Genomic DNA, 23,629 nt, shown 5'->3' on the forward strand with positions numbered 1-23,629 from the left:
TCTGAAGAGTAGCATGGAACAAATGATCTCTCGGTTGTCGGATAGGATTACTTCTCAAGACTCCATTATAGCCGGACTGAGCCAAGCTCCTCTAGCCTCTCCTCCACCTTTCAATACAGGTGGAGCTCAGCTTCCCCCGTATGACTCTCTACCTCCGTTCTCGATGAACAACCCTTGGAGAGTAGCGTCATTACGCCCCCTTCCAAGACGGAACATCATTTCTATACCAAGGAATTTGGAACTCGAAGGATCGAGGACTTCGAGTTCTACCCGGAAGACCTTCAGCCTCCGTTCATCGGCTACGCAAGGCTCACCGCCTCAGCCATGATTCGGGATGATAGGGTACCAAAGGAGACAGTCCTCTATTCACGTGACCAGGCTCAGAGAGAATGGCTCAGGTGTTTAGAGACATGGATTGTTCTAATACGAAAATCCAACCTTTCAAGAGTCCGTTTACGATCTTTACGATGGATGAGAGTACCCCGCTCCCTTTCCTGACAAAGATCGCGACGTCTACCATTCCAGCGGCCCAGAAGGGGGACCCCATGCCTCAACTGAAGGAAGCAGATCCTACATCTCCGTTACTTCCTTCGGCCGGAGAATTGTGGGAAGACTTGCCTAACACCTTCTCAGCTGGCAAACTCAAACCGGACTGTGCTATGGAGCAGTTTGGTGAAAAGCTACCCAGGCTTCCAGATAGCCTTATTCAGGCTGAATTTGACGGGTGGCCACCATAGCCTATGGTTCAGAGCCGCTTTTCAAACTTATGACCAAATCCCTGACTCAAACGGTACAGTCAGATATGTTTGAGTTTGCCACTGCTAGGACGAATTGTAGGAAGCATGTCCTACAAGAAGCAACCATTCGGTTACTTGCGTCGAGCATCTGGGGAGCGGACCTCTTCCCAGAAGCGATGGTGAAGGAAGTCCAGTCAGAGGCTGAACCAGAGCCTTAAGGACCGTTGGGGTCTTACGGCCAAGAGGAGGCAAGATCTAGCAGCTAGAGGTAAGGGCCAAAGGAAACCCAGGCGTTTCCAGCCCTACCAGAAAAAGCAGCCATGCTTTTCTCAGCAAGTTCCGGCGGTTCCCTTAGTGCAAACAGCCCAACCTTCCACTTCAAAGGCTCAATCACAGCCGATTTACGTGATCTCCCCTCAGCCTCAGCCCTCCACCTCTTACGCCATCTCTCCAGCTTACAATCAAGCCTTCGAGAGTCAATCTTCACAGAAGTATGAACCGCTCGGGTAAGGGTGGGAGGCAGAGGTAAGCGTTCCTTTCGTGGAGAGGATCGGAGGTCCCTTTATAGGGGAAACACTTCAGAGGAGGCCGAGGAGGCTACTAGATCCAATGAAGAACTTCAGGTAGGAGGGAGGCGGTTTCACTTTTTCGCCACCGGTGGAATTCAGCAAGTGGGCTCAGAGCTTGTGTCAAAAGGCCTGGGTTGGAGCTGGTTAACGAACCCACCCCCATCCAGGCCTTTCCGTCAACTTCCTTCCAAGGAACTGACGGAGTATGCGGAGGATCTCCTTCAGAAAGGAGCTATAGCGAGAGTCAAAAGGTTAAAATTTCAAGGTCGCTTGTTCAGCGTGCCAAAGAAAGGCTCACAAAAAAAGAAGAGTAATCTTAGACTTGTCCCGCTTAAACTTAGCCATCCGCTGCGACAAGTTCAAGATGCTCACGATCTTGCAGGTGCGGACCTTACTTCCCCGTGGGGCCGTCACCACCTCTATCGATCTTACAGACGCTTACTATCATATCCCTATTGCAAGACACTTCCGTCCATATCTGGGCTTCAAGATAGGAGACCAGACATTCTCCTTCAAGGTAGTTCCTTTCGGGCTCAACGTAGCACCCAGAGTGTTTACGAAGCTGGCGGAAGTAGTTGTTCAACAACTCAGATCGCAAGGGGTTATGGTAGTAGCGTATCTCGACGATTGGTTGATCTGGGCCTCAACAGTCGAGGAATGCAACAAAGCAACACTGAAAGTGATTCAGTTCCTGGAATATCTAGGCTTCAAGATAAACAGGACCAAGTCAAGACTCACTCCAGAGTCAAACTTTCAGTGGCTAGGCATTCAATGGAATCTATCCTCCCATACTCTGTCGATTCCATCATCCAAGAGGAAGGAAATAGCGAAGTCAGTCAAGCAATTTCTGAGTCACAAACTGGCTTCAAGAAGATCTCAGGAAAGGATCCTGGGTTCTCCTCCATTTTGCATCAGTGACGAACATCCTAAATGAAAGCCAAACTGAAAGACCTAACCAGAATCTGGCGCTCACGAGCAAATGTCAGGTCCAGGGACAAATTGTCCTCAGTCCCTCTGATTCTAAAGAATCGACTTCGGCCGTGGGCGAAAGTCAAGAACCTGTCGGTGTCAGTGCCCCTTCAGTTTCCTCCACCAGGGATCACTATCCACACAGACGCTTCATTAAGCGGTTGGGGAGGATATTCCCAGTTCAAAAAGGTTCAAGGAACGTGGTCACCTCAGTTCCGTCAGTTCCATATAAATGTACTGGAGGCAATGGCACTGTTCTTGACTCTAAAAAGGTTACGTCCGCCAAAGTACTCCCACATAAAGCTAGTCCTGGACAGCGCAGTGGTAGTACATTGTGATAACAGAGGAGGCTCCAAGTCACGTCATCTAAATCATGTCATGGTAGCCATATCTCCCTGGCGGGACAAGTTCAGTTGGCATCTCTCCTCCACCCATATAGCTGGAGTGAGAAACGTCATAGCATGCTCTATCCCGATCAGTACCTCTAGAGTCGGAATGGTCACTGGACAACAGTTTCGTTCCAATGGATTCTTCAGAGAGTTCCAGGTCTACAGGTATATCTCTTCGCATCCCAAGCGAACCACAAAACTTACCCTCGTTGTTATGTGGCCCCCAACCTGGACCCTCTGGCCTTATGCCAACGGACGCCCTGGCTCTGATTGGAACAACTGGGAGAGGATTTATGTCTTTCCTCCAGTGAATCTTCTCATGAAAGTGTTAAACAACTCAGGACATTCAAGGGTCAAGTGGCTCTAGTAGCCCCAGACTGGCCGAAGAGCAATTGGTACCCTCTCATCCTGGAACTGGGTCTCCGCCCTCTTCGGATCCCCAATCCCAAGCTCTCCCAGTCAGTACAAACGAAGACTGTGTTCGCTTCCTCAGGGATTCTCAAAACCCTAACTTTATGGATTTCATGAAGTTTGCAGCGAAGAGGGATGCGAATATTGACCCTCAGAATATTCTCTTCTTGGAATCCGATAATTAAAAGAGATTCAACTTTGAGACAGTATGATGCTGCTGTCCAAAAAGTTTTAGCAACCTTCCTTCCTGAAAGAATCAAAGATATTAGGGATCAATGAACAATCAATTCAGCTATATCCTTTTTCAGATCCTTAGTTGAAAAAGGCTTAGCAGCTAGCACAATTACGACAAACAAGTCAGCCTTGAAAAAGATTTTTCAATTTGGGTTCAACATAGACTTGACAGATTCCTATTTCTCGTCTATTCCCAAGGCCTGTGCTAGACTTAGACCTTCTGTAAGGCCTACGTCAGTATCATGGTTCTTAAACGATGTTCTAAAACTGGCTTCAGAAACCAATAATGACACATGCTCGTTTATAATGCTCTTAAGAAAAACCCTATTTTTATTAAGCTTGGCCTCAGGAGCTAGAATTTCAGAACTGTCGGCTTTATCCAGAGATCCGGATCATATTCAGTTCCTTCCCACAGGGGAAGTGCTACTTTCACCGGAACGTAGCTTTTTAGCTAAGAATGAAGATCCTTTGATGAGGTGGGAACCATGGAAGGTACTACCCCTTCCACAAGATATATCTCTTTGCCCGGTTTCAGCTTTACGAGCCTTTCTATCTAGGACCTCCTCATCCTCATCGGGTCCTCTCTTTAGGAGAGAAAAAGGTGGTACTTTATCTATTAAAGGCATCAGGCAACAAATCCTGTACTTCATTAAACAAGCCAATCCTGACTCTTTCCCAAAAGCACATGATGTCAGGGCAGTAGCCACCTCAATTAACTATTTCCAACATATGAACTTCGATGAGTTGAAAAAGTATACTGGATGGAAATCGCCGACAGTGTTCAAACGTCATTACTTAAAGTCCTTGGAAGCCCTGAAATTTTCAGCAGTTGCAGCGGGTAACATAGTTTCCCCTGACTCTGTCTAATCCTTAGTAGAAGATCCCAGTCCTCCTTTTACTACCTGCCTCACCCAACAGTTCGTCTATTCCTGCCTTGTTCATTTACGGTCACCTTGTGTCTTAGCTGCTTTTTTTTAATGATGATATAGTGGTGTCCCTTATTTTTTTGCTAGGGACACTCACATTTGTGATGATTACTGATCTCGTGGATGTCATCTCCTTATTTTATGCTAGGAGATACATCTTATTATAATGGTTACGGGTTTTGTATATTAAGTCATATACATTCTTTTATATTTTATTATTGTTGAGTTTGTTTTATTCAACTTTTATGTTAATTGCTTTAGATTGTTTTGATACATAGCTTTACACAGATACCATTGTTGTACATATATGATATTTCTCCTGTATATATGTATATTACCTTAAGTTAAGAAATATTATTAGCATTAAGTATAAATTAAGTAATATTTCTATTGTATCACTGTGTATATGTATCTTTATTAGCAATTATATTGATTTATTTGTATTTTATCTTTTATTTGAGACCTCTTTATATTTTGTTGAATTTCTTTACAATCTTGTGCTATTTCTCTGGTACGATTTCGCGCAGCGACACGAGCTGAGCCCAGAAAAGGGATTTTGACGTAAGGAAAAATCTATTTCTGGGCGATTGGCTCGTGTCGCCAGCGAAATCCCGCCCTACCCATCCCATCGCCAAGATTGTCTGCTAACTTCAGGATGGCCACCAGAGGCGCAGCAGTCGGCAGCATGGGATGGAGTAGTAGTAGTAGGTGCTGCCCACTCTGTGGGTCGGCTCCCCTCTTGGGGGATTTTGTAGTGGGAGAATTCTATTGGCATTTGGCTCGTGGTAGTGGTCTCACTCGCCATAGTGTTCATACCGACACTCTCTGGGAGGGTGAGCGAGTCAGTTATACTGACCTTTTTTCTTTATTTATTTATTCTCTTGGTATGTTAGTTAACATTTACCCTAGAAATAATAGATTAAAGGATATTTCGCTGGCGACACGAGCCAATCGCCCAGAAATAGATTTTTCCTTACGTCAAAATCCCTTTTTAAGTGTATGAAATTTAAGAGTATCTTTTAGTGTATGATTTTTATTCATTTACTACTTGATATAAAAGATTATTGTTCCAATACGTATACAAACCCTTGGTCCTTTAACAATAGGAAGGTAATCAGTGCCAAGCTGGACCGGTCGTAAGCTTAGAACAAGGGGTTCAATAGTTAACTGCTTGTCCGGTAGTCGGGAGTCTTGCCCGAGAGAGAGGTAAAGATTCACTTTGCTTTTGGCCGCCGACGGAGACAGACGTGTTGTTCGCCGCTCTGCCCGCTGCTCGTATGCTTAGCTTCTTCGATAGAAGGAATTTTTCTCTACTTTTCCTTACTGAGTGCTCGTGTTGGAAGAATGTAAGTACTTTGTATTGTTTTGATTTTTGTGATTGCTCGTGAATCATTGTGGTTAGTGATGGATTCCCGCGAGCCTGAGAGACCACCCCGCCCCCCCATCAGCCGCAGATTGTGCCCTGGTGTGGAGGGCCGGAAATGTGGTGCTTTTTGGTCTCTTGTACCCGGTGTTGAAGGCAGGAATGCTCTCGCACCGATCCATGTGATATTTGTGTGTTGTGGTCGGAGGAGCAGTGGGGGCGATACGAGGGGAGGAAGAAGGCGCGTAAGCCGGCCAAGGAGTCGTCGGAAAGCTCTCCAGCGACTCCCTTGCTTATGGACACGTCTTCCTCTTTCCTCCTTCCGTCTCAGCTCCCACGTATGGCTCCTTCCTCTTCGGGGGGCGTGACGCGTTCCTTCTCCTCCCTTGATCAGTTGAGTGTAGAGGAGGGAGCGCAATACTCCGACATTCAGTCGTACTCAGTGTAGGTACATGAAAAAGACGCATTTCACATGTACCAGTATTATTATGTTGTTATTATGTTCAAACATTATTTCACATGTTGCGCGCCATTAGAGTATCCCATGTTAAGTCCAGTAATATGATATGGCAACATTTAAGTATTGGCAACATTGTAATTATTGCTCTCGTGAGGCAGTCTCGTCTCGTCTGTCTGTTTGTTAAGCTGTCTGCTGTTTGTCCCCTGGATCTTGTATATATTTCTACAATAGACATTTAGAACCTACATTTAAGTTGTGTCCTTGCCCCTCCACTTAAGGTTAAGGAGTTTACCAACACATACATGGCGCAGTGAACTTTGGAAGTGTCGTATTGTTTGAAGTTTATCAAGACTTGGACATCGGGAACCGGACGGTCATCGCCATACTGGATGAACGTTCAGTTCAAAAGTGCTTTCGTGTCCCAGTCGATTTATCCTATGTCGTGTGCAGTGTAGTGCCTCAAGTACTCAGTGAAGTGTTGTGCAGTGCATTGTGCTTTTATAGTGCCTTTTTTGTGTGCTCAGTGATTTGTTATGTTATTTTATTGAGTACCCACTTATTCTGTTGTGGCTTTGCCGGAGCACCGACTGTCACACCCACACTCATGCCATGTCACGGGATGACTGAGTCTACTTGGCAAGTTGGCAACGTCGCCTTGGATGTGAGCTGCCGTAGGCAGACACTATCGCTCATTAGTCCCCTCGTTGGCTGACGTATTTCTCGCACATACGCACACACTCACGCTTCAACGAATTTTATTTATTATTCTTGTATCAGACGTTTTGGAATAATTTTAATAATTTTGTTGAAACTTTATTCTTGCGCACTGCACATTAACAATAATGACGGACTCGAAAGGTACGCCTGCAGACCAATTAGAAGAGCCCACAGAACAGTGGCAATCCAGTAATGTGGGCGCCCACACACTGAGTGTTGGGGGAGTGTTGGAGCATCCAGTCTCTCCCTCCCCACCACTCTTAAGCCCCCGCTACCAGCCCCCATCTACCTCTCAAGCTACTGGGACAGATTTCCTCGTTTTGATTAAGTTTTTAGAGGAATCTCGCATGTATGAGGATGAGAGAAGAAGAAGGGAAGATGAAACAAGAAGACAAGACAGACAACGTGAAGAAGAAAGAAGAAGGGAACAAGAAGCAATTCGCCTTAGAGAAGAAGATCTTAGAAGAGAAGAGGAGAATGCAAGGTTTACTGCCCTCATTCAAACTCTTTCACCAATCATCCATTCTCATTCAGGTACCCTTACACCTGGCACAGAGGTGGTTTCGAACTCCAGTCAACCCTCTCTTCCACCACCACAGAAAGCAACCGCGCAAACGCCACCCCCACTGAAGGCAGATGCAACATTCCAAATGTTCAGGGAATGGAGACGTCGGTGGGATGACTATGCTGTCATGGTGGATCTTTCTAAGCTTCCACGGGAAAAGCAAATGATCCAGATGAGGATGTGTTTAACCCTGGAAACGCAGCGTGTTTTAGAACACACACTTCAAATATCTCCCTCTACAGATAAGCCTGTAGATGAAGTCCTGGACGCCTTACAGTCACATATAAAGGGTTTAAGGAATGAAAGTACTTCGCCGAAGAGAGTTACTTAGCTGCAAGCAATCGGAAGGAGAATCTTTTCGCTGATTTCTATGTGAAACTTCGACGCCTTGCGGAAGAAGTTGATTTATGCCCAGGTACCGCCGTCGCATGTGAAGAGACCCAGCTGAAAATGATTATCTTGATGGGCATTCGAGACGCGGACTTGGTTCAGAAGTTGATCGCCTTGGATGCCAATTCTTCTTTGCAAGATTTCATCACCACCTGTCGGTCGTATGAGGCGGCTAAAACTGCAACTTCTGCCATACGTGCCCCACCCATCAGCGTGTGCTGTTTCGGGCCTACAAGAGAAGCAAGAAGTCAAGCGGAAAGCATCCACTTCGCCGAAACCCTCGAACCCAGCAACTTGGTGCCAGTACTGTGCTCGTCAGCATGATCAAGACAAATGCCCTGCGGCAACAGTACTTGTAAAAGCTGCGACCGCGTTGGTCATTGGTCCGGACCATGAAGTGTCCTGCCAGCAAGGTCCAGTGCCGTCTGTGTCACCGCATTGGACACTTCGATAAGTGTTGTAGGGAGAATAAGAAGAATCTTCGTCAGGACAGATCTTCAAGCAACAGTGGTGCCTCTTCAGCCAACAACAAATCGCAAGATTCAAGGACCAGCTGTCATTCGCCTAGGCGATCGCCTCGCACCATTTCCAAGACGCCCAAACCTATCTGTGTCCTCTTGTCGTTTGGCGATGTTAAGTCTCACATTAAAATGTTACCAGACACAGGTGCCGATGTCACTGTTATTGGAAAGCAGCACCTTGACACATTGGGTATCTCAGGAGCTGTTTGCAGACGCCTCCGCAAAGTGCGATGTTCACCGCGGATGGATCTCCAATGTCACCTGCTCTGGGTATATTACAAGCGACCCTTACACTAGGCAAGCGATCCTGTCTCGCCAGGATTCAAGTGCATGAAAATGTGGAATTTCCACTTTTATCCTATGGTCATTGTGAGGAACTGGCCATAATATCTCCTGATTTCCCTAACCTATTTTAGAGTCAAACACGTTAATAGAGTCAAGGAGCTACCCATCTCAGCGACCACATCACCTTCAGCAGCAAAGGAATACTTTCTTCAAGAGTTTCAAGATGTGTTGGTCTCGAAAGAAGAGTTGAAGACAGCTCCTCTCAAGCCTATGGCTGGTCCTCCCTACCCTGAGAAATCCACCTTAAGGTTTGGGTGATGGTGCAGTTGCCTTTTGCCATCCACACCCAAGACAGATTCCATTCGCTTTTAAGACCAAGTCAAAAGAAGAGCTTGACTCCATGGTGGCCCAAGGGATAATCAAACCTGCTGGTGATGACCCGTCAGTTTGGTGCCACCCTCTCGTCGTCGTTCCCAAGAATGGGACAGGAGTACGAATTACCGTCGATCTGACCAAGTTTTGAATAGCCAGGTTTCTCGTCCAGCCCATCCTTCACCCCACACCCTACGCCGCTATTCGCAGTGTAGCCCGAAGCTCGTTATTTCCCACCCAGCTGATCTCTCTATGGTTATTGGCTGGCAGATGGAACTGGCAGAAGAAGAATCACAGTTTAACCACCTTTCTCACGCCATATGGTCGGTTCATACATTGCAGAGGATCGATGGGCTTCGCAGCTACTGAGACGCCTTCTGCCTGCGAGGTGATATGGCCCTTCAAGGTGTCCAAAACTGTGTTAAGGTCATAGACGACCTTCTCCTCCACGACGAAGACTACGCTACACACCTTCATCGTATCCACGAAGTACTCACCCGGTGCCGCAAGTTTGGGATCACTCAACAAGGATAAATTTGTGGTCGCTGCACCCTCCGTGAATTTCTGTGGGTACAATCTCTCAGGAGACGGCATCTCAGCTGATAAGCAGAAAAGTCAGTGCCATCAAGGATTTCCCAACCCCTGCTAACCTGACAGACCTCAGATTCGTTTATGGGATTGGTCAACCAGTTAGCGGAGTTCACACCTGACATCTCCATTGCAGCCCAACCTTTACGTCCCCTGATGAGTCCCAAGAGAACATTTGTTTGGACCCCCGACCATGATGAAGCATTTCAACGCTGTCAAGTTAGCTCTCACCAGTCCACCAGTTCTCGCCCTCTTTGACCCAGACCTACCTGTTGTTCTTCAGACGGACGCTTCACGCCTCCACGGCATTGGATATGCCCTCCTGCAGGACCATGGTAATGGACACCTGCGTCTAGTTCAGTGTGGTTCTCGGTTTCTCGCTGACGCAGAGACACGATATGCCACCATCGAGCTTGAGATGCTAGCCGTTGTCTGGGCAATGTCGAAATGTAGGCTATATTTAGCAGGCCTACAGAATTTTACTCTGATGACGGATCACCGGCCCTCATACCTATTCTGAACAGTTTATACGCTGGATGCCATCGAGAAACTCTCGTCTCCAGCGCCTCAAGGAGAAAATCTCGCCCTACATCTTTACAGCTGTGTGGCGTGCGGGTAAGTTGCTGTGCATCCCAGATGCATTGTCTCGCGCCCAGTCAGCCACCCCACACAGGAGGACGAGATCTCAGGTGCTTCTTCCGCTGCTCATCTTCGAACTGTCATGGCTGTGAACGCCGTTACGCTTTTCAGACGAGTCTCCAGCTCAGGATCCCGAAGAATACTTCAGGATCTTCGTGATGCAGCGAAAGCAGATCCTGCGTATACTCATCTACTCGATTGTGTCACATCAGGATTTCCTCTCGCAACAGATATGACCTTCACAATTCCTTACTTCCTTATTGGAAACTACGTGAAGATCTCTACGCGGATGGTGACCTTGTCCTGTATGGAGCAAGGGTTGTAGTTCCTGCCGCTCTCCTCCCGTCGTCGCACCTTGTCCCACTTGCATGACAGCCACAGAGGTGTGGAAGCAACCAAGCGCAGAGCAAGGCAGTCAGTTTTCTGGCCTGGCATTGACTCTGATATTGCCAAACACAGTCAGAGCTTGTGAGGCATGTCAGACATTGCAGCCATCTCAGCCGCAGGAACCTCTAATGAATGACGACAACCCGACAAGACCCTTCGAGTCCGTCTCAGCCGACTTCTTTGTTGTTGCAGGGAAGTCTTTCCTCGTCGTCGTCGATCGCCTGTCAGGATGGCCTGTTGTCGCACCCTGCCAAGGCGATACTACCGCTTCCAATACTATCAGGATCTTCTGCCGCTATTTCCGTGAAGTTGGTGTTCCCCTTCGCCTAAGGACAGATGGAGGCCCCCAATTCACCAGCGCAGAGTTCAAGATTTTATGAAGCGATGGGGAGTTTCGACACATGGTAACCTCACCCCACTACCCACAATCGAATGGTCATGCTGAAGCCGCGTGAAGTCGATCAAGCACCTCATCCTCAAAACAGCCCCATCTGGCAACATTGATTGTGAAGCATTTGACCGAGGCTTATTGGAGCTCAGAAATACTCCTAACTTTACTGGACGCTCTCCTGCCCAGATCCTGTATGGCTGTCCTCTCAGGTCATGTATCCCTGCCCACCCTCAAGCATTCTCCAAGGAGTGGCAGGTCAAGACCGAAGATTGTGACCGCCGTGCTGCCGCTCGTTACAAGCAGGTAAAGACCAAGTACGACAAGCATGCCCACCCCTTACCCACGTTGAGCGTCGGACAGCAAGTTCGGATTCAAGACCCGACCTCTTATCGTTGGGACAAAGTTGGCACTGTCATGGGTCATGGAAGGTCAAGAGACTATCAAATTCGTCTCCCTAGTGGTCGTGTGTGGTGGCGTAATCGTCGTTTTCTTCGCCTGGTGCCACCCACTAATAGTGACCCCTTTCTCCCTGTCCCTGTGGCCCCTAGCCAGGACCTAGAAAGAGAGTCCTTAGTCAGTATTCCTCCAGTAAACCCACGTCGTTCCCAAAGACTCATGGAAAAGGAGTCCGCTCGAGAATGTACTACGAGCGTGAGGGGGAGGGAGGTGTAGGTACATGAAAAAGACGCATTTCACATGTACCAGTATTATTATGTTGTTATTATGTTCAAACATTATTTCACATGTTGCGCGCCATTAGAGTATCCCATGTTAAGTCCAGTAATATGATATGGCAACATTTAAGTATTGGCAACATTGTAATTATTGCTCTCGTGAGGCAGTCTCGTCTCGTCTGTCTGTTTGTTAAGCTGTCTGCTGTTTGTCCCCTGGATCTTGTATATATTTCTACAATAGACATTTAGAACCTACATTTAAGTTGTGTTCTTGCCCCTCCACTTAAGGTTAAGGAGTTTACCAACACACACTCAGGGTCTCCTGTTCGCTCGGGGTGGGACCTGTCCCCCCTTGGGCGAGGAGGAACCCCCCCTACTAACCCGACCATTCCTTCCTTAGGTGCTCCTGCTGCAGGGGACGATCTTGGCCAGGTCTGGTACTCGCTGGGGCTCCAGGGGACACTGAGCGTTCATGGGCTGCTCTACCACCTCGCGCAGAGTTCCAGGCCGGTAAGTCATGGTCCTGAGACTTCGACGACTACCACCGTGTTGACGCCAAGGTATGCTGCACCTCCTCATCTTGTGTACATGCAGCACGTGGCCATGGTGACCCCAACAGCTGCGGTGCAGGCTCCGTTCGTGGTTCCGCAGAGGAGGGAGGATACCCCGCCGCCTGGTTTTGTTTCTTGCTTCAGCCCCCGATTTTCGGTGTCCCAAGAGCTCCCCACTCGACCTGCCGCCAGTGCCCAGGGTGTCGCTGGCTCCTGTACCTCCGCCTGTTCCTGTGTCTGCCGCTCCAGTACCAGTTCCTGCCTGTCGTTGTTCCTGCCCGTGGTGTTGCTGCCCCCCACCCCAGGTCCCTCCAGACAGGTGCAGCCGGGCCCTGTTGCTTCAGCAACTCCCCTGCCTCTGTCCTGGATGGAGGACCTGATGGTGGTCCTGAGGAAGCTGACGAAGAAGAGGAAGGTGTCGTCGTCGTCTTCTTTGTTGTCTTCTTTGTCGTCGTCTGCAGCCGCCTCTTCCCCTTCGACTTCCAAGGCCCCACAGCCGAGGAACAAGAAGGCAGCCTCCTCACCCCCTAAGAAGGCTCGCTCTGAGACTTCTAAGGGTCCGTCCCACTCCGGTGGGACGGTTGGGTCTTCCGCTGGTCCTCCTGTTCCTTTGGGAACGGGGCCCATCTCTCCTTCCGCAAGGAAGAAGAAGACGGGGACCAGAGGAGTTCTGGCTAACACCGGTACCTCCTCGCCTGGCGCCAGGGATTCTGCCTCTGCGCCAGGACCCGTCTCGGCCTCTTGTTCGCGAGAGGTACCGAGTGTACAGTCTCCCGCGGGTGACCGTGCAGCCAAGACCTCGGTGCCAGGATCCAGGCATGGAGCGGAAGACTGGCGGGAGTCGCTCAGGTGACTCCCGCCAGGCCAGCGATCGCGCTCGTGGCGAGCCGCCGGTGCCCAGGGTTGACGCGACGGTCCCAGACCAGCCGCGGGCTGAGGCAAGGAAGAGGTCCTCTCGGTTGCCAGGACCAGCTTCGGCTGGTTCAGGCAACGTGACGTGCTGTGAGGACAGGCCTCGCTCCCACTGCGACAGCAGACTCTGCCGGTCCCCTGACCACTGCTCCCACCGAGACCGGTCGGATAGGGGGACCAGCAGTAGCTCTTCAGACGCTCGGGACCGTCGCCGCTGTTCTCGGTCCAGCCGCTCTCTCCCGGAGAGCCACGTGACCAGGCCTGCAGCTTGAAAGCCACCTCGGGTTGGCGGTCACCTGCAGCCGCCCCAGCACACTGGTTCTACCGGTAGTCAAGGAGGGGGTGTTAGGTCTTCCTCTCTGATCCCTTCAACTTCCTTGGGCTACACCGGGAAGAGCAAGGTGATCAGGAGTGATCGCGAGGAGTGCGCTTCTCGCGATCCCTCCACGAGGGCCTACGAACCTGGCACGGTCCTAGGACTAACCAGATCATACGCCCAAGTGGTTGGAGGAGACCAGGAGGGGTCTGTGGTGGTTCCTTCTGTGGAGGGAGGAGGAGCTCGGGAGGCGTTCTCTTTGGATGGGTTTGACGGCCCATCTCCGCAGGACGCAGTCACTCCCAAGATCCAGAGGTCTTTTGCAGAGGTAATTGCGCTGATTCATCAGCATAATGACCTCGGGGAAGGGTCGCTGCTCCCACCTTCCGAGCCTACATCTAGGCTGGAGTCGTTCGGGGGTCCCAAGAGGGAACCCAGGACAACAGTGGGTCTGCCGCGATCAGCCTTGGCCGACAGTGTGTTGAGCCAGGTGGACTCTCTCGTCTTCGGACAGGAGGGATCACTTCGGTCCGGCAGGTTGTCCAAGCCCCTTCCCCCACCTCTACCACGACAGAGGCGCTTCTATGTGCCATCGAAGGACCCTCTGCCGCCCAAGCAGGTTAACCTTGAGCTAGCTAGGCTAACTCCGGGGGTGTCTCTTCAGCACCTGCTATCAGGAGAACCTTTGGTTCTCGCAGCAAGAGGCACTGGCCTTGGAGTCAACTGCCATGGCACCTTTCCAAGCAGTCTCTTGGTTAGACCTGTGGTCCCTCACAGTGTCTAAGGTCACGGCCTCCTCGGGAAACATCACTCCTGAAGGAGACCCGGCTTTCTAAGACTGTGCCAATCTGGTGGTAGGGCGATTTCCTACCTGGCATACCAGATGGCCAACCTGTGGGCCAACCTGGTTTTGAGGTGTAGGGACGCAGTTCTCACCCGTGTGACCAGGTTGTCAGGGCGCGAGGTGGTTTTGGGCCTCCGCAACGGACCAGTGCTGAGTTCCCCCGCCTCTCTCTTCCCGAGACAGATAGTGGACGCTGTGGTGGAGCAACGGCGCACTGACGACAGTGACCGTTTAGTCCACCAGGCAATCTCGAAGGCGGTTGGGCAGCCTCAAGCCACTGCGGCTAAGCCCAAGAGCTTAGCTGGCGCTTCCTCTTTGACCAAGACGACCTCCTCATCGAAGTTGAGAGGAAAGACTCAGCCTTCAACTTCTTCGCTAAGGAACGACCGTAACCAGCCCTCCTCCCAGTCCTCCTTCTCTCGAGGAGGAACCGGGAAGAAGTCAAATAGAGGGAAACACTAGGGACGGCGTTCTCCCTCACCTGCTGCCGGAAGTGGGGGGTTGCCTGGCAAGCCATTGGGCAACTTGGCAGCGCTACAGAGCCGAGACCTGGATAGTGGATGTCCTTCAGGAGGGGTATCTACTACCCTTCGAGTCACGGCCTCCCCTCACCTCCAACCCGGTCCATCTACAGACGTACGTTCCTGGTTCTGCCAGGGACGTAGCGCTTCAGCAGGAAGTAGAAGCCATGCTGAGCAAAGGAGCTGTGGAGATCGTACGGGATCAGTCGCCGGGCTTCTACAGTCGACTTTTCCTAGTGGAGAAGTCCTCGGGGGGCTGGCGCCCAGTGATAGATCTCTCTCCCATGAACCGATTCGTTTGTCAGACTTGGTTCACGATGGAAACGACACGCTCAGTGCTCGAGTCCATCAGGAAGAACGACTTCATGCTTTCGGTGGACCTGAAGGATGTGTATTTCCAGATACCCATCCACCAGTCCTCCAGGAAGTACCTCCACTTAATCCTCGACAGCACTTTGTTTTTGGTCTCTCAACCGCCCCACAGTTGTTCACGTGAGTGCTCTCTGGTGTCGGCTTGGGCCCATTCGGTAGGGATACATCTTCTGAGGTATCTCGACGATTGGCTAGTCCTGGCGAGCTCGCGCTCACAGTTGCTACAGGACAGGGATCAACTCCTCGAATTCTGCCACGATCTCAGGATCATGGTAAACTTCGAGAAGTCAGATCTCGAGCCCAAGCAGAGGATGAAGTACTGGGCATGCTGATCGATACGGTAGCAGGGCAAGTCTTCCCCTCGGACTCGCTGATCAGCAGGTTCAGGGAGGCAGCCGGACGGTTCCTGTCTCTATGGGAACAGCCAGCTCAGCAATGGCAGGTCGTGATCGGTCACCTGTCGTCTCTCGAGAAGCTAGTCCCTCACGGGCGTCTTCACCTGCAGTCTCTTCATGGAGGCTAAAGGAGAGCTGGTCACAGGCAAGAGACCCACCGTACTTCCCTGTGTCTCTCACGGAGGAGGTGAGGCAGGACCTAGCCTGGTGGCTGGATGACAGGAACCTTGTAAGATGAGTGCCTCTTCGCACTCCCCCCCCGGATGGGGCGCACACCTGAAGGAGTTGCTGGCTGCAGGTGTGTGGGATCATCACGACAAGCACCTTCACATCAACGTCCTGGAGCTCAAGGCAGCGTTTCTCTCTCTCCATGAGTTCCAGGGACGTCTGATGGGACACTCAGTGTTGTTGATGAGTGACAACACCACTAGTGGCTTACGTCAACAAGCCGGGGGGCCTAGTGTCCCTTCCACTACACCAGTTGACGTTGCAGGTGCACGAGTGGGCCGTGGCTCACTCGGTAGAGCTGTCAGCTCGCTACATTCCAGGGAAGAGGAACGTAGTGGCAGAGGAGCTCAGCCGACAGGATCAGGTGATAGGGACCGAGTGGTCCCTTCACCCAGACATGGCGGAACAGAAAACTACAGGTTCTCTACACAGTTGTGCCAGACCCATGGGCAGCTGCAGAGGATGCTCTTCAACATCCGTGGGACAACCTCTTCGTATACGCCTTTCCCCATTCTGTCTGATTCGCAAGGTGATCAGCAGGGTGCTGGTCACCAAGAATTTTCGGATGATTCTGGTGTCACCCAAATGGCCCCAGGCCATTTGGTACCCGGACCTGCTGGCTCTGCTTGCCGAAGCACCGAGAGAGCTTCCCCCCTGGCACAACCTCCTGTGCCAACCACACGAGGAACGGTACCACCACTCTGTTCGATCCCTGTCTCTTCACGGCTGGCTGTTATCCACCATCTCTTGCGCATGAGTCTTTTCTCACCAAGCAGCAACAGAGATGGCCGGATACCTCAGACAGTCCTCTGCAGCTGTGTACCAGGGGAAGTGGGCCGTCTTCTGTGGTTGGTGTCGTGGACGGGGTCTCTCTCCTCTCAGAGCCACTCTTCAGCAGGTAGCGGTTTTCCTCGTTTTCCTTCGCCGAGAGAAGCTCCTCTCCATCTTCGCAGTTAAAGGATACAGAGCCGCCTTGGCCCTAGTCCTCAAACTGTGGGGAGTGGATATCTCCTCCTCCTTCGAGATCTCCCTCCTAGTCCCTGGGGTGGGATGTGACTCTCGTCCTTAGGAGTTTGACTTGAAGACCCTTCGAGCCACTCCGAGAGTCGTCAGACAGGGATCTGACCCTCAAGACCCTCTTCCTGCTGGCCCTGGCATCAGCGAAGAGAGTAGGGGAACTTCATGGTCTTTCCTTCGATGTTAAGCATTCGAGGGGATGGGGATCTGTGACGCTCGATTTCGTCCCGGATTTTGTAGTGAAGACTCAGAACCCTTCGGTCCCTGACGACTGGTTCGAGTCATTCACGATCCCCTCCCTGAAGGACTTCACCGATAACGATGCAGATGAGAAGCTGCTTTGTCCTGTGAGGGTGCTACGGCGCTATCTGAAGAGAACGCGGCACCTCAGGCCTGAGTGTCAACGCCTCTTTGTTAGCACCGGGGTTACCAAGAAAGAAAGAAAGAGGTATCCAAGAATACTCTTTCTTTCTGGCTGCGTGAGGTGATCAGGAGGGCATACGATGCGGATGGTAGTGACGACACTCGTACCCTTCGTCCAAGAGCCCACGAAGTCAGAGGTATTAATGGTCCAACCCTTGCGTTCCACAAGAACTTCTCTGTGGTGCAGGTTCTGAAGGAAGGGGTTGGGCCAACCAAACCACCTTTACCTCCTTCTACCTTCGGGATATTGCCCACAGGTCCTTGGGACACCTTTTCCTTGGGACCCGTGGTGGCTGCTCAACTGGTGGTGTAGCTTACCCAGCTCCCTAGCAGACAGAACAGCATCGCGTCCTTGTGTGACTGCATGAATGGATGAGTGAAAGAGTGTGACTGGCTTCTCTTCCTCCTCTTTTCTCTCCTCTACCTGTGGGCAGAGGGCCGCGGTCGTCACTACGCTGGACAAGAGACAGATGCAGGTAAGCTACGCGACCGAGCACCAGCCTATCCCTTTCAGTAGGGATGGGAGCAGTTATCCACCACTCACCTTACAATGGGGGGGGGGAGTGGATGCCAACAAGAGACAAACCCAGAACTTTATTTTGGCTCTTGAAGTAGGAACTAGTTCTTGCTTGCTATTCATAAGAGCCATGCTTGCCTCCCTCTTATGAATTTGGTCCAGAGGTCTGGCCACTGATCCTGCGGTGCACACCCCGATCAGGTGGACAGAGGCTAGGATCCCCCCCTCTGCTCTTACAACCAGGGAGGGAACCAAGGTCGGACAAACACCGGTATGTTCTTAAGACTCAGATTCCACCCACCAATAAGTGAGTTACTATTGTTAAAGGACCGAGGGTTTTTATACGTATCAGAGTAAATCACAATTTGTCGAAAGTTGTATTTTTCCTAACTATACAAACCAGAGGTCCTTTACATATACAGGCAGCCCGTGGTTAACGGTGCAATCGCTCAGCGGCGAATCGGTTTTACGGCTGTTGTCAAAAATATTCATTAAAAAAATAAGGTATTTTTACGGCACAATTTTCAGTTAACAGCGCCACTAGCGCCGTTGTCTAATGAGTTCATACATTTGTAGAAATGCCGTTCAGACCATAAAGGTTATGCAAATTATATTGATACATTTTATGGTTAGTTATTACATAGGTATTAGGGTAAAATATATGCCTCTGACGCTGTTCTATGCCGAAAATATAGTTACATAAGTGCAAATTTAGCTATTCATGTGTCGATTTATAAATGTTCATACTTTTATGTTTAAAATGTGTATGAAAATGTATTACGTATAAGGTGTTTTTATTTCTGCACAGAAATATGATACGCTTTTGAAACTGCCCTTCACACGTTATCAAATACGATGATTTTTCATGCTCTTCCGAAATATCGAGCTAAAAAATAGTGGAAATTGGTGATCGATGTGTCGATTTTATAAATGTTCATGCTTTTATGTTTAAAATGTGTATGAAAATTTATTACGTATAGGGTATTTTTATTTCTGTGCAGAAATATGATAAAAAGGCAGCTTTTGAAACTTCCCTTCACATTATCAAATATGATGTTTTTTCATATTCGTTCTTGTAAGCCGCCATCTGCTGCTCTTCCAAAAATGAGGCGTCCAGCGCTAAAACCCACACTCGCCACATTTTAAAAAATGGAGAAAAAGGCCTTAGAATGTGTAAATATATAAAGACCAAAATTATTTTATTTTTCATGATATTTTTTTCAGGTCTGAATTTTTGGAATGTTTAGGACCCCAAAAGTATAATGTTATATATGAACAATAAATTAGACTGTGCACAATTTGATTGACTGATTGATTGTATGATTGATTGTACAATTGATGAGCAAAATTAATGCTGAAATTTACTAAAGTACAGATCATATAATGCAAAATTGAACCATATTTTCATCATCAAAATATACACTCACTTACACCATTCGAAAGAGGAAAGAACGGGGATTCCAGATTTACAATAAAAGGCATTTCTCAAATTTGTGGCGAGTGTGGGTTTTAGCACTGGACGCCTCAAATATAGAGTTAAATAGAGTTAAAAAGAGTGCAAATTTAGCGATTGATGTGTCGATTTTTTAAATGTTTATGCTTTTATGTTTAAAATGTGTATGAAAATATATTACGTATAGGGTATTTTTATTTTTGTACATTAATATGATACAAATTAAGGCAGCCTTTGTAACTACGCTCCATGTTGTCAAGGGATGTTTTTTCATGTTCGTTCTTGTTCACCACTGTTCCGAAAAATGCATGGTGTTATTTTATTAATTATACATTTTTTCCATAAATCATTTGAAAAGTCATACATTACTTAACTGTATCCAATAATATTATATGTACTATTCTCATATTTCAGTATTATAAAATACTACTGCAAATCTAAGCCAGTATTCCACGGAGCGGCCAATGTTGTTGTTTGAAATCAGCTGATGGCAAATACGAGTTTGTTTTGCCATATTTAACGCAATTTTAAGCGAATTCTCTTCCTTCTAGTTAGCATAAATGAATATCTAGATACTTGACTTATATGAGACAAGGTTATTTTTCCTTATACAACGTGTTTTTAGGTGGAAATATGAATTGAATATGTCTCGTTGTGAATGTGAACTACTTTTTTTTCGTTAACAGATTACGTTGGCGGCATGTTTGTTGCGTAAAACAATTACGTGATTCCGTTCGCAATTCTCCTTTATACCATCGTAATACGAACTTTACGTTATTAATCTTATATAGACGTGAAACCAACAGTAAAATGTGTTCTTTCAAGCACAGTAGTTTTGATTAAAGTGATTTTATCTCAATTTTATCTACGGTTGTGTTTGATGGCATACGTTTATGGAGTGTTATCCTTGTTGCCGATGTACGATAATAGTCATTAGCAGCTTGAACAGTTTTCTCAGCTTCAGTTATAACTAGGTTTAAATTTAACAGTATATTCTTGATTGATCTTTGATCTATATTGATCTTTGATCTATAGCGAATAGTTATTTCATTAAGATTTCTCAGTTCTATTCTACATAACGCAATTTATAACAACTACGGTAATAGTATACTGTAGTACGATGCTTGAAATACAAGCCAAATGGATGTTATCCAATTCGGTTGTACTTAGAAAAAAAAAATAGTCTTTTCTCGTTCGGTTGTTCATGGCTGTCACACATTCACGCAAAGCTGTTATTGAACTTATGTTACTAGAATATGGGATAAAGTTAGGCAACTGTAATTTGGTCTCTCATAAAATCGGACTATCGTAAGACGAATTATCATAACTTAAACACTACAGCTACCTGTACACTGTATAAACCTTATTATATCTTTACATACTCTAGACACCCAAAGGATTAAAGCTAGGCTTTTTTTCACTTTACAGTATTTATAATACTATAATGTACTGAACAGTACAACTGTGCAGTAAATTCTGTAGTACTATACTGCATAAATATAGTTTTACTTATTACGCCATTGTTGGATTACTGCGCCTTTGACTGGTCTAGAGTTTCGAAAGAAGGTGTGCAGCGGCCTTAGGCTTTAAAATCGCTTAGTGTCAAAAATCGCTTAGCGTCGGCGGCCAGGAACGGAACCCCTGCTGCTAACCGAGGGCTGCCTGTAGTCCCACCTCATGCCACCCCTCACTCTGTTTTCCTGGGCCTAAAGCAAAGTGAATCTTTACCTCTGTCGGGCGGGACTCCCGACTATCGGACAAGCAGTTAACTATCGAACCCCTTGTTCTAAGCTTACGACCGGTCCAGCTTGGCGCTGATTACCTTCCTATTGTTAAAGGACCTCACGTTTGTATAGTTAGGAAAAATACAATTTTCGACAAATTGTGATTTTTTATCCCACATATTGCATACTTCAGTATTTTCATACACATGCTACCAGGCATTAGGAGTCAATGTTTATCCACCAGTTGCTTAATATTAAATGTAGTTCCTGCCATTTCAGGGTAATATTCGTCATCTGGTTTGCGCAGACATAGCAGAGACATCTGTGGAGCAATGCAAAGAAAGATATGAAACAACAAGAAACAAAGGGTTTTCAGCAGAATTTATTGTTGCAGATTGCACAAAGGTAATGAGGTAACTTTAGTTGTTAATAGGTGATTTATATGTATGAAGGTAACATTGTTGAAAAGCTCAATGGTGAAAAGTAAAAAATTTAATTATTATTCATTGTTAGCTTGCAGCAAACATTCATATGCACTCTTAAATATATGTCTCGGGATTAAAATGAGTTGACTCATGCTTGATGGACATTGATTAAAAAAGTAAGAAAAGGCAAAATGATATTCATAAACTACACTGAATTTTTATCCTCTCTTTATGAAATTTATAAATAATTCAAGGTAATAAGTTATGAAATAAAGGTGCAGCAGTATGCACCAGCATTCAGCAACAGAAGTGGCTAATCTTTGAACAGTTAATGTTTCAAATTGACCTCCAAACCTGCAGGCTGTAGCCCCAAAACAAGTCAGATTATGCTTTCTTCAATAATAATAATACTAATGAAAAGCCTTAAACTGTGGGTCTAGTCTGCTGTGGCCAAGTATATATAAAGATAGCCTTTCATATATCTTCACCCTTGCAAAAATTGAGAAATGGTAACGTTTCAAGATCAGAGGTTAGCGAGTCATTTTAAAAGAATTGAAGGATAGAATAGGATAAAAGATTAGTTTAACCAGACCTCTGAGCCTAAAATGGAATAGATGAAGACCTAGACTTAATGAAAGTTCAGGAAGAAAGAATTCAGGACTTAGAAAACCAGTAATGAGAAAAGTTGATGTGAATTCATTGATTGTGGATCAGAGGTATGCATTCATCAACTGCCGCTTATGGCAAATCCACCTCTGTCTTCAAGGCTTCAGAAGTTGTGTCCTGGGGAATTTGACTTGGTAAATAAAGGCTAATAGTTATTGATAGATTCATATGAAAACAGCTTTGTTACCTAATTTTTATTTAAAAAATTCCACTGTTGTACATTATGAAGTAAATCAAGGTTTCTGATGTAAATGAGAATTTTGTTTGTTCACTGTAATTATTGTGTATTTTCTCTTCTTTCATTTTAGACCAGGATAAAAAATTTGATGAAGAATCCAGAGAGAAAGATTGATCTTGTGTCATGCCAGTTTGCATTTCACTATTGCTTTGAAAGTCTTCAGCAAGCTGAAACAATGATACAGAATATCTCTGAGAATTTAAAGAGAGGAGGATACTTCTGTGCAACTCTTCCAAATGCTTTTGAAATTATGTGAGTATGGTATTCACTGCTTCTCTCCTATATATTAGTTTATGTTCCTATTAAATACAAACCCATTTGCTTACCAATGCTGAAGTCACCTTGCTCAGTTATCTCACTTACTGTGTGTATTCATTTCTTGGCAGCTCACAGTGTTTTTCAAACTTTCATTTTTCATCCTTAGTTCATTGTTTCGTCCATTTTCCAATCGGTTCTTTTTCCGAAGGGTGTGTATATTAGTGTTCTAGTAGTTTTGTAAGCAGTTGTACTGAAATTTTCAAACTTATGAACTGCTGTTCCAACTTCTATGGCCAGAAACAGAATCAGTGATTCTATTCTCGAGAGAATGGCAACATATGTCTTTTTCATGTAATATGTTCATAGGTGCTTGTATGTAAATCATTCATAACATCATGGATTTATGAAAACAAATTATTAACAGGTCGAGGCTGAAGAAAAGTGATGGCCAAAGTTTTGGAAATGAAGTCTACCGAATTGTCTTCCCAGACGACAGACCAGAGACCCCACCATTATTTGGTGATAGGTATAATTTTTTCCTAGAAGGCGTTGTGGACTGTCCTGAATTCTTGGTTCACCCAGGAACTTTTGAAAAGTAAGTATATTATGTAAAACCAGGCCACTACTGAAATACAAGAAAATTGTTGAAAAACATTGGTTCCAACATTTTCCTTTATTTTTATGCTTTGAAATTTCTTAGTCATTTTTCTTTATTGCACTGAAATTAGTTAATATAGTTTTAGAAATGAAAATTAATAGTAATATTTTGTTGTTTTTTTCCAGACTTGCCAACAAGTGGGGCCTCCAGTTAGTATGGAAAAGAAGTTTTGCAACTGTTTATAATGATGCCCTTAAAGACAGTGAAGCTCAGAGGTTGCTCTCAGTAATGCATGCACTTGAGGTAGGCAGATCCTTCTTGGCTGAAAATTTCTTACACTTCAGTCTTACTATATTAAGGGCTTAGATCCCCCTCCCTTGAACAAAATGTTTGAGTTTTCCTTTTTATATATGTTATATTAACACTAGTATGTATTCACATAATAGTATGTAAGCGATAGTTTTAGATTAGTGGTTACAGATAGGCAAGGGTTTGCCAACCTTCTTCCCCCCAGCTCCAACATTCAAGCCACCCCTTTCCTTACCAGAGTAGTAATATTTTGTAACTGGGATCATGAGTACACC

At 46.8% G+C, this 23,629-nt stretch overlaps 1 protein-coding gene across 1 annotated transcript in view; it reads left to right on the forward strand.

Moving 5' to 3' along the window:
• The window catches only part of LOC135199248 (mRNA cap guanine-N7 methyltransferase-like), a 50,880-nt gene extending 27,454 nt beyond the window's left edge, over positions 1-23,426 (forward strand). The window contains exons 4-7 of the mRNA XM_064227133.1: positions 21,140-21,265; positions 22,260-22,441; positions 22,872-23,042; positions 23,231-23,426. Coding sequence (XP_064083203.1) covers positions 21,140-21,265; positions 22,260-22,441; positions 22,872-23,042; positions 23,231-23,411 — 660 coding nt within the window. The 3' untranslated portion in view covers positions 23,412-23,426. The remainder of the gene's footprint in view (positions 1-21,139; positions 21,266-22,259; positions 22,442-22,871; positions 23,043-23,230) is intronic.
• Positions 23,427-23,629: the final 203 nt, after the last annotated feature.

This window comes from Macrobrachium nipponense, chromosome 25 (assembly GCF_015104395.2).
Source record: "Macrobrachium nipponense isolate FS-2020 chromosome 25, ASM1510439v2, whole genome shotgun sequence".
Classification (NCBI taxonomy): Eukaryota; Metazoa; Arthropoda; class Malacostraca; order Decapoda; family Palaemonidae; genus Macrobrachium; species Macrobrachium nipponense.